The sequence below is a fragment of the Sebastes umbrosus genome, chromosome 19, assembly GCF_015220745.1.
Source record: "Sebastes umbrosus isolate fSebUmb1 chromosome 19, fSebUmb1.pri, whole genome shotgun sequence".
NCBI lineage: Eukaryota > Metazoa > Chordata > Actinopteri > Perciformes > Sebastidae > Sebastes > Sebastes umbrosus.
Window position 1 is genome coordinate 16,000,323 of NC_051287.1, and position 12,188 is coordinate 16,012,510.

At 41.6% G+C, this 12,188-nt stretch overlaps 1 protein-coding gene across 8 annotated transcripts in view; it reads left to right on the top strand.

The window, feature by feature from the left end:
• Positions 1-12,188, top strand: part of LOC119477775 (A-kinase anchor protein 2) — a 97,107-nt gene that overhangs the window by 56,385 nt on the left and 28,534 nt on the right. For all 8 annotated transcript variants that reach the window (XM_037751887.1, XM_037751888.1, XM_037751890.1 and 5 more), the window contains one exon: positions 5,632-5,717. In XM_037751887.1, coding sequence (XP_037607815.1) covers positions 5,632-5,717 — 86 coding nt within the window. The remainder of the gene's footprint in view (positions 1-5,631; positions 5,718-12,188) is intronic.

A 12,188-nucleotide genomic window follows, 5' to 3' on the forward strand; every position in this document is an offset into this window, starting at 1 on the left:
TTCACATCGAAGCGTTTTTTATTCACATCATGAAAAAACAAAACAGAAAAAAGTGGCATTGACATGAAGAGCCTCAAACAGCCTGTGTGCAGCACTTTTTCTTTCTCTCTCTTCGGCCATGTGTTCTATGCACTGTGTGTACTAACTCTGATAATACTCATAAAAACAATGAAGGACAGAAACGATATTCCTTGGCAACAAATTTCAAGCATTGAAAGGTCTCTGGCTCTGTGCACAGCCATACAATCCCACCTTTAAACTGTCCCGTCAGTGCCGAACTGTATGTCAGGCCTTCAAACATACCTGCTTTAGTGTGATTGGCCACTGCTGCTGTCAGTCAGTCCAGCTGGCTGTGTGATTGGCCGCCACCAGGGCCCCCCGCCGGGGTCTAGTTTCCTGTGTAGATACAGAATGTAAATATGCTCTATATTCTATTTAGTGATGATTTTATTTTCCACATCTATATAGAGATCTAGAGATAATTCTGATTATTATGGGTACTAGACATTGTTCTGATGTCCCACGATGCCATATGACGACCGTATGAGTGCATAAACGCGAGCTCTGTATATTTTCATTCTCTTAACTTCACTGCTTTGCTGTGTGTAATCTCACAATTAACCCCCACACAACTCTTTCCCCTCTCCTGACCACCACCACCACCACCTTCTCTGAACTCTTGTCGGCTGCTGCCATTCCCAGACGGTTGAGGCATCTGATTTTCAACATTGTGCAGAAGCAGAATCTTAAATAACCATCCAATTGGATTTGCATGGTAGCCTATTAATTACAAACCATTCATTTTCCATTAGTGCTGACCTTTTTCCAAAGCACAGTGCACGTTTTTACACCGAATCCCTCCAGGCAGCAATTGATTTCCATTCATTTAAGTAAGATATTAAAATGAACTAAACTTGATTTGCTTGAGACAGCTTTGACAGTTTATCAAAGCTAGTAATGGTTGAAATTCATCTGCAAAATAACAATTTGGCTGCATAAAATAGTTGCTAGCAAATTCACATTAGCCTTTTCAGCATGTTTATTCTGGGTCGTGTCCAGAAGGCAATACGCAATTGCGAGAGTTTTTTGCAAATGTTTGCAATTTTTTTCGCAATTTGGGGGATACCTTCTCGAAACAACCTTTATTCTGTTGGTTCAAATTTACCTCAACCTTTGGGGAAAAAATTAGTAGCAGTTATTTTCCCTAATTAGGTTTTCCCCATAGACTGTATATAAAGATGGACGACATAACAGTTTCCCAAAAGTGAAGCCAAAACATCTCAATGGCCCCCTGGTGGCTGGCTGCAGTATAGGACATAAAGCCCGTCCCCTCCATATTAGCGAATGGGGCATGTGTCAAACTAAAAGGCGGGTGATCTTGATACCACGGCTCCACCGCACGATCACTACTGCGCAGACTCTGGCTCAAAATGACGTCAAAATCTCAAGAAGGCAGTTCCCGTATCCGGGATATTTTGGCTTTGGCTTTGGAGGAAGTGGAGACGCGTCGTTCATCCTTATATATACAGCCTATGGCTTATCTGCAGACTGCAAGGCTTGTGCAGGCCGGGGGCAATTACTAACGTTGTCCTCTTCAGCATCCCAGATCTGCCAACAAAAAACAAAACAAGGTGTAAAGCACACACGATGTGCAACAGAGCAAAGAAGCACTTACTGTTCGTACCTACAAAAGAATCACAATCTCAAAACACATTAAAAAAAGAAAAGAGTAAGGCTGAGTCAAAGTTAATGGAGCCTGACCAATCCAGTTAGCCTGTGTGGGTTTGTGTGTGCGTGTTTTTGATGTTAATGCGAGGAGCTGTACGTGAACAACAGATTTGTCGAGTTTACCAGCCCCACTGCCAAGCCTGCAGTACCCCTCTGACTCTGTAGGGGTCTCTCTTTTTTCCTGTCTGCCTGCCCTCACGGTTGTATGGACTGTTAAAACAAAAAGGAGCCATTTTCTATTGTTCACACTTCTCTCTCTCTCTCTCTCTTTCTCTCTCTTTCTATGGGTATGACACACTCACTCTGTCACATTATCTCTCTCTCTCTCTCTCTCTCTCTCTCTCTCTCTCTCTCTCTGATGTCTGTATCCTCTCTCTATCTTTGGTCAATAAAGCTGAGTTTCTCCAGTGCCCTCCTGCCGTCTCTTGCTTGTTGTTCTTTCCATCTGTCTCTAACATTCACTTTTTTCATTGGCTGCTGACAAAAGAGATCGCAAGCTATCGTTACTGCACCCCTATCTGTTATAATACCCACTGCCACTAACAAGCACACACATATTTTACACTTAAATTTAGGTAATAATTTGTCCAGACTGTTTTTCAAAAGTCACATAAGACAAAACAAATAGTCAGGTAACGCTATCAATCACTGTCCGGTAACATTATCAATCACTGTTCTTCAAAGTTGCACCACAAATGAAAGTCAATATAATAAATACAACCTTTTTAGTGTCATTTATTTAAACCCAGTCAAGCCAACAAACAAACTAGAGCAGGACTAAGGCCCCAGTCATAGTGGGTTGGAAATTACATACTGTACAGCTGTACCTCAGGATATATTGACAGTATTAGTTTCAAAATATTTACTAGATTCAAGTAGCACATGATGTATTACATGCTTGAAAACCAGCCAAATAAAACACTAATGGCATGCAGACAATTTCAAGCCATAAATATAGATTAATGTGATAAATATGGCCTAATAGGAAACAACACAAATGTGCTTGTAGTCGCATACTCACTGTGAGATGCTCTGAAACTTTAATATACAGTTAGTAGGTTAACTCTCATAACAGTTAAATTGCAACATTGTCTGTTACTACTAGACATATTTTAAAAAAAGAAAAAGAATAAAGGATGGACTCGAATGCAGTGCAGAGTTCTAACGTAAGCTCTCCTTCAATATGACTAGCCAGCTGCTCGTGAGAAATGGCTCTAATATTACTGCAACATTCCTGTAAGGACTCATACTGTGTCTGCAGCATCTTATGAGTTTACACACTGCAGTAAATATGGAGTAGGTAGGAGCATTGGAGGGTAAGGACTTTAAGTATTTAAGATAGGAGAGCAATGGGAAGGTGGGGAAGCAGCTGGCAATGAAGGAAAGAAAGTAGGAAGATGCGAAGGTAAACAGCTAGATATATAGATGGCTTGATCAGTCTAGATAGCCCCATGCCCTAGTTTTGCAGGAGCCCTGAGGCGCCCCCCTGGTATCAATACCAAGTACTGCAAGAAATCATGACTGAAGCACTAAAACATATTGTATGAGACTCCCACTCATTCATCAGCACACTGCCTGAACACGGTCGTGTTCAAGGACACTTTCAAGAATAACATTCACATATGATAAATGGTGAACAGTACATGCAATACACTATGCACACATGCACAGGACATCTGAAACCATAGATAGATATAGAGATTACTTTAGTACAATTGTACAAAATCAATCATCTTTTGATAATGTGCGTGTATCTCAGATGACGGACTGGCTGTTATGAGGGTAGTAACACAAACATGATGCACACTTCCCCCAGAGGACATAATACAAGGTGAAAAATGATTGTATTGCAGACGTCATGACAACCAGCATCTGAAAAACAGGACTTTAACACTCACTTCCTGCTCAGAGGATGGGTGTGTTTTCCGTGATAATGAGCACTAATTAATTTATCTTAAGACAATGACAGTCTGGAGTCTTTAACAGGAAACCATGGCCGCAGATAATTATTACACCCTCTCACACACACACGCACACACGAGTCACACTGTAAGCATGAATCATAACATTGTGATTCAGACTGCTCTAGGCCACATCTACAGTATCTCACTTGCACTGATGTAGTTCAATGAAAGTGCAATAATCAGAATCAGAGTAGAATAATACAACTCACTTCATGGCCTTGTAACATTGCACATGAATTGTGGTTTCACTTCTTTACATTCATACAATGGAATATAAAACTTAAAGGGGACCTATTATGCCTTTGTGCTTTTTCCCCTTTTCTTTAGTGTGTTATATAGTTCATTGTGCATGTAAAAGGTCTGCAAAGTTACAAAGCCCAAAGTCCATGCCAAAGGGAGTTACTCTCGCCCACAGAAACACTGCTCCTGAAATGCCTCGCTTGAAGTCCCGCCTTTTCTTCTGTAACGTGGTGATGTCACCAAGTAACACATTTGCATAATGCCTGCCTAGTGGCTAGTTTGGCACGCCCTCAAGCAAAGCTAGTTAGAGCAGAGCTGGAGTTCGAAATGTTCGGTTGACCAATCACAACAGAGGGCCAGCTGACCAATCAGAGCAGACTGGGCTTTTCGGGAGGGGGGGCAGGAGCTCAGACAGAGAGTGTTTCAGACAGAGGGTGAAAAGTGGTGCTGCAGCACAGCCGGTATAAGAAAAGTAAAGTGTTTTTGAACATTAACGCATGTAAACATGCTCTAGTAAAAACCCCAAATACAAGTATACACCTGAAAATAAGCATAATAGGTCTTCTTTAAAGCAAAAAAGAATAAGCAGATATCTTTTCTGAGGTGGTAAATGAAGATGCAACAGAAAAATCTGCTGAATTGTTGGATGTACAGTGATCCTGAATTGCAACCTATATTGTGTCTCATTTTCCTGGTATCCTGGGAGTAACTACTACCACTGCTGATGCTGCTGCCACTACTACTACTACTACTACTACTACTACTACTAATACCATTCCCAATACTGTCACTTCTATTCCACCAGTGGTGGAAGAACTATTCAGCAATAATGCAAGTAAATATACAACTTAAAAAAATATGTATTATAAGACATTGTTATGCAGAATGCCCTGTTTCAGAGTGTTATGTTATGTATACTGCAATATAATTATTGTTTTTTTTTTTGCTCATGCATGAATTTTTAAAGGAACAGTGTGTAACATTGAGGGGATTTATTGTCAGAAATTACACTTTTAATGTTTAAGCAGCATTTTCATGTCGGGTAGTTTCATCTACATTTTATAAAACTTTTCACATGTTTTGTGTTTTGCAAAGTAACTACAGCTGTTAAATAAATGTAACCAAGAAAAGATTACAATATTTGCCTCTGAAATGAAGAAGAGTTGAGGTATAAAGTAGCATAAAATGGAAAAATACAAAAGCAAATGACACATACCTTAAAATACTGTAAATGTGCTTTCCACTACTATACCACCACAGTTACTGCGAAGTACTGTGACAGTGGCAGTAGTAGGGTAGTAGTATTGTAGCAGTGGTGGTATGGTAGCTGAAGTAGTATTGGCGGTGGTAGAAGTAGGCCAGTATGAACCTATTTTGACAGATTCATGTTGGTATTGTCACAGTACATAGCAGTGTTGTTTCTTCATCTGCGGTGAGCGTGGCTATCAGGAGGTTGAAGATGATAAGACGAGATACGGAATCAGATGAACTTGACTCCTTGAGTTGGAGCAGGGTCACTGAAGAACAAGATAAAAAAAGATCAAGATAAAGCAAATACAGCCAGAGATTGCAGCCAAGACTTAAGATTTATTATCTGTGTCATGTGAAGGTCACCCACAGGTGCAGATGAATATGAAAGAAGATGATGATTAACAATGATGACAATGCTGACAATAACTCAAATCTCGTTTTATCATAGGCTACGGCAAAACACCAGGGGTTACCGTGACAACGGCAAATGGATATCAAGCTCCCATTCCGAGCAGGCATCCTCACACCGCCATGGTGAGTAGTCTCTATCATCCGTGTGAATGTGTCCAAGGGTATTGGAATACAAAACTATAAAGTTACGAAGGGCAGGATGAGTGTTTCTCCAGATATTCTACACATGATGTACTCACACTTTTGTCAGAAAGCTTAGTTTGACATCAAAAGAGTGAGGGGCTACATCAGGGCGCCGTATGCCAGGAAAGCTTTCATGATGCGGTTATAAAGAGGGGGCTATTTGTTCACCTTTTACAGGGGATTACAGGTTTCCAAGTGACCATTTCCATAGCCACTTTTTTTTTAGCACTTCCAGTTCCCTCATCTGAAAGTCAATGGGTTTTTTGAATGGGTTTTTAGTTAGATGCCTGAAATAAGGTCTGTGGTTAACACAAGCTCAAGAGATTTTAACGTTTAATATTCTACGACATAAATACATACATACCCCACTCGTGAATTTTGAAGCCTTTATGTGTCTTAAAAAAGGCGGTTGCTTACAAGTGGCTAAATGAGACATCACGCCGACTCGTCTGCCTTTACAGCCTCGTTGTGTATATTCACGCTCATGCGACCGTGCGTGGCGTAGTTCGTTTATAGCCTAACGTTAGCTTTTTTTCTTCTGGCGATTGCATGTCCGCTTCAAAAATCATAACAGTGGTGTTCATTTGTTAAGATTATCTTGCTGAACAAAACGTGTAAGCATCATAATTGTGTGTTTGCCACAGAGCTTCTCTTCAGCAATAATCCAAAACCCAATGGAAAAATCCCTTTGGCTTTTCCCATTGGAGGGAACCGGGGCGACGCTAACTTCCTGGTTAGCCTACAAAAATGCGTCATGCCTATAGCGCTCTATTTGTTTGACTGTTGACTGTTTGACTGTCTACTATTTTTCTTATACCTCAATAGAAACAGTGAACTGTTTGTGCTGAATTACATTTGCTAGGGGGCATGTTTGGAATGCCTGGCTTTCAGTCACATTGTTTCCTTACAACAGGTGCATAGTTGTTGCTGCTGCAGTGTCGCTATAATATTTTTAGAAGTATGTTTATTTATGGCACTCGTTACTAAATTTAATATGACCTTACTGTACCTTGTGGCATTTTATCTGCTGTTGTATCACTATAATATGTCTAAAGGGAACATATAATGAGTCTGTGGTAATAAATAGTACATTTATAGTGACTTACTGTACTTTGGGGCATTTTTATCTGATATGGTATCAATTTAATACGGCACTGTGATATCCTTACAGGGAGTTCTCTCCAGTCATGCAGTCTAGTGAGTTTCAAGTTTATAGTGACCATATTATTCCCATATATGCATTAACGCGAATAGCGGGCTCATTTTTAAAACTAGAGTGAAGTTCCTGGTATCATACTAAACTAGAAAACCTAAGGAATCCATTGGTACCAAACATGTCATACTACTAATACTGTAGCTTGTCACAAAGGAGGTCAAATAACGCTCCAAACTTACGCTAAATTTTGGCGAGGAAAAACTGGCATGGGCATTTTCAAATGGGGTCCCTTGACCTCTGACCTCAAGATATGTGCATGAAAATGGGTTCTATGGGTACCCACGAGTCTCCCTTTACAGACATGCCCACTTTATGATAATCACAGTTTGGGGCAAGTTATAGTCAAGTCAGCACACTGACAGCTGTTGTTGGGCTTCAGTTTGCCATGTTATGGTATAAGCATAGCCTTTTTGACGACCTTAACATGCTCAAAAAGTTGTTAAACTTGGCCATGAAAAATTTGATTTTTTAAGGGTCTCGGGCTTGGGTGTTGCAAAATGGCTCGCTAGCGCCCCCTAGAAAATTGGAAAAATGGAGCCTCTTGCTCCGGTTTCACCAACAAGTATGAAATTTGGCAGACAGATGTAACATGTGGAGACACACAAAAAAGCCTCTTGGAGGTATGCCCAAAACTCAACAGGAAGTCAGCCATTTTTAATTTAATATGCGATTTTCGCCCATTTTTAGCGTTTTATAGGTCGTGTACTTTAACGAACTCCTCCCACAGATTTAATCAGATCGACTTGAAATTTGGTCAGGACCATCTTAAGACCTTAAGGATAAAAAAGTGATTCAAATGGTGAGTTTTCACTGAACGACATAACCGTGGCGTGGTGGCCATTTTGAGCCATTCGCCATGAAACAGGAAGTTGTTGTAACTCCACTGTACATAGTCCGATCTGCCCAAAATTTCTCAGGAATGATGGTGGTCCACTCCTGAGGACATGTACATGCAAAAATACACTCATAGCCCCACCCCAAGACGTTAGCCACGCCCCCTTTCATAACTCATGAACCGTTTGTCGCAGAGTCTTGTGGGAGGTGTCATTGCGCTCACCAGAGTTTCGGTTTCATCGTGCCTGGCCGCGTCAGCCGACGTCTCGCCAATCTCCCCGACGCGCGGGGAGGTGCGAGGGCCCGTTCATCGCTGCTTGCAGCTTTAATTGTCATTGTTTTGTGTTGTTAATTGATTTTCCAATAATAAACATACATTTGCATAAAGCAAGCATATTTATGCCATCACTCCCATGTTGACAAGTAAATACTTATTGTACTTATGTGCAGTAGCTACTGGAGTAAATGTTTAGTTCCCACCATTACACTGCCTGTTCTGGAGTGTTCTGAGTTTGTTTTTGTGTCTCTGAAAATGCCACCTGAGCACATTTGACTGAGGGGAGGTGGAGTAGAGCTGGAGGTGGAGGTGGTGTGGTGAGACAGAGAGGTGGGGGTACAGAAGCATAGCTGGCTGGGGCTGCAGTCAGATTGTTGTGCAGCTGAATAAATGAATGAATGAAAGGCAGTACGGTGGGTAACCTGATCCTCATTGTGCGCGCTGGCCGGCTCGCTCTCTGATTGTCTCTGGAACGGGACAGAAAACACTCCCGGGACCTCACGAGCTCTGCATTATTCAGCACGCGTGCCTAGAGAGAGAGAGAGGAGAGAGAGAGAGAGAGAGAGAGGAGAGAGAGGAGAGAGAGAGAGAGGAGAGGAGAGGAGGAGAGGGAGGAGGGAGCCGCGCTGTTGGAAAAGCTGGCGCGTAAAAAGGAGCTCAATGTCATCCCCAGTCAGAGCCGGTACCGGTATTATTAGAGCCACAACGACACAGAGCATCCGGTCCTCTACTTCTCCTGGTCCGGTTGTGTCTCTATAACGTCCTGCAGCCGCTCAGGTCCACGTTTCTTCAACAAGGTGAACGTTGAAGAAGAAAAAGAAGAAGGAGAAGGAGACATCTGAGAAGTAGCGGTCAGCAGGTCGGTTACGCATCCGCCGTTAAAACCCTAATCCCCGTTATTATAGCCGGTTCAGCTCCGGAGGATCAGCACTGCTGTGTTGCTATAGCTACACATCTCTCTGCACACACAGGTAGAATTAAAACCTCTTTAACTTTAAGGAAAACTCATATTCAATGTGATTGTGCGTAAAAGTGTACAGTATAACGTCATCTTTGGAGATGGAGGGTGTGTGTTTTTTTTTTTGTGCATGCTTTGCAGTGTCATGTGTGTGTGTTTGTGTGTGTGTGCTGCTGCTGGTGGTTAACATAGACAGCCTGTAATTACACTGATTGGCTTTACAAGTGGTGAGGACACAGGATACTGCAACCTCCTCCTCCTCTCCTGAGACAGAGAGACAGAGAGACATGCAAAGGAGGTTAGTGGACCAGACTGCTTGCTGCAGTATAGTCTCTGTACTCTCTGTCTCTTTGTGCTCCTCCTCCTCCATCCTTCTCCTCCTCCTCCTCTGCATCACTTTAACCTAGATATAGAAATGACCTTAACCTGATTTGCATCATCCACATACTGAATGACTTGACAGAGAGACTTGTCTGATGCTTATATGTCCCTCACTAAAACACCATTAACTGGATTGTTTTGCTGTTTACTTGCGTTGATTTAGTCCAATTTTCGTATCATAATGGCTCATTATGTATAGCCTAGTGTTCATATATCATTATTTGTATGCTCTTGTAAAAACCCTAGATACAACCACAACACATGGTCAAGTGGCAGTGCACATACTGTAATTTCAGCCCCACCCCTATACCCAAAAAGCAATCACTGTTTGTTGCGTTTTCAATATTAACATTTTAAAAAGTAGAGGCATTCAGAGCAAACCACCTGAAGCCAGTCTTCATTTGTTTGCTCCGGATTTGCTCGTGGCGAGTTTTCAATGGTCCTCTTCTTTTGCCTGGTATAGCTGTTGCCAAGCAACTTGCTTTTGATTTCTTTGATTGCAGACTGTGTGTGACAGTGTTTAACGAGGGATGGACATTGGCCGATGGGTGTTTAGTTTACCGGAGACATTTTTCAGTTTAAATCTGATCATGCTTTTCTTTGTAGCCCAATTGTTCAAATTATTTGCTGATAAATAACCCATATTGGGTCAGATCGGTGATCAAATACACTGTGATCGTTCACTGGAGCAGTTTGCGTTGGTTCTGGGGGCTCACTGAACCCCCTAGAAATGCATCTTTTAATATTTTTATAAACACGGAATTATTGTAATGATGAATAATGTTGACCTTGTTGTGTCTACTTATTGACAGAATAAGAAACCAACAAGATAAGAAGATAGATTTGTGGTCTTTACTCATAATAACATTGGACGCTCTGTCCACACTTAATCCGTTAAATATGCACTTCCTGTTACGTCGTGTCAACAAACCGCGTATAGCTGTGCGCTCGAGATCAGACTTGAGACATAGGCTAACCACTTAAAAAGATGGGTGAGTAGGCTAGTACTTGCTCTCTTCCGGCGTTTGTACTTTTTAAACATAAAACACGTTTTGTATTGTGAAATTGACTGTTAGATGACATTACAGCCAACATCAAGTATAGGAAACTTTCAGGCGATTTCCAGCAAGCTGCCACCTTATTTAGGTTTTCGTAGTGAAATGAGGAAGTATCGTCATTTCATCTTCATGATTCCGCTGTTCCTCGTCCATTGTGCAAGCGAGTAGAAACTGGGCGTCCAACAAAAGTTCAGCTCAAAACGTCGCCGCGCTACGTCGCTCGTCCAATAAAAAACAATGCAATCAAACTCAATTTGTTTTGGTGACACTCGCGACTTTCAAGTTCAAACTGCGCCTATTTGACCACTTATTTAAAAAATGCACACTCATGGTGCATAAATAGTCCGGTTAAATACAGTACTCCCACCAAATGTTGTTAAAATCACCCAAGATGAAGAAGCTGGGGGAAAAACAACTCAACCTTGACCCTGTTTTCCCATCACTTCAATCAAGCTGATTGATTTTACTTCACTGTAGAGTTCCTGACGTTTTGCTTGCGTGCAGCTGACCGGCACAATATCAGAAGAGGTGACGCAGCCTCCGGATATCAAATGTGTCTCTTTGAACATTCTTACAGTTGCTCCGCAAAGAGATTTCTAGTTAATCTTGGAACAGCTTTTATTTATTTTGCACACAGCTTTACAACAGCAGTGCTCGTAAGACAGGCAAAGACATCCTTCTGGCAAGAAGAAGCAAGGAGGCAGCATCGAAAACCATAGCTTCAGATCAGTTCATCTGCATCTTTTTAATCAGCATGACTCATTTAAGAGAGGTCAGTGTGTGTTAAATCACCATTTTTAGGTCGATTTTTGGAGCATCCATCAGTAAAACAAGGCACAATAGCTCCATAGTGAAGCCACTGATGAGTAACATTAAAAATTGCAGGGTAAACTAAGTTGTAGGGGAGGTTTAAAGGTGCTATTGGTAACATTGATAACATTCAGCCACTAGATGTCGCATTCTCCCTCCCCAGTTCCATCGCATTCACTTCACAACAAGTCGTTGCCAGTCACTTACCATCAATCTCAGCCATTCATCCGTTTTTTTACCACACTAACTGACGACCCAGAGAAATCATGTGATACCAACGTCGTTTTACTATTGAACCAAACGTCAGATATCTTCCACAGAGATAAACAAAACATTAATTTTGGACCCGCCAACATTTATAAAATGATTAATTCACTATCATAATTTTTTTTTTTCAGGAAAAGCCATACTTTTATTACCTTTCTAAAGCCTCCGTGGATGTGTTATTTAAAAAAAAATCTGTTTTTATTGTCCACACTCTCTTTAGAATAGCTTTTGTTTGGTCACCATTTGAAATTGCCAGCTGATTCTAGAAATAACGAGGCAAAGCAGCAAACTGCCAATTCAGACTGTGAGTGTCTGCCAATACCTCTGCTGGGCCAGGGGACAGAAAACTCACAGCCAGCTCTCCATTTGATTAGATAGTCAATGACAGGAGGTACCTGCCACATACTGAATGTCCCACTGAGACAGTCAGTGCCTGTTAGCGTAGCTGAAGGTTTTTTAGCGTGTCTGGTGGAAGTGCATTTTCCGTCCCCACCCCACCTCGGCACCGTGGACTGTGAGAACATTGACAGGAACAACACACTTAGCAACGATGTCTTCTTCCTCCAAACCTCTCCCTCTTCCCAGAAAGCACACAAACACACACACATAA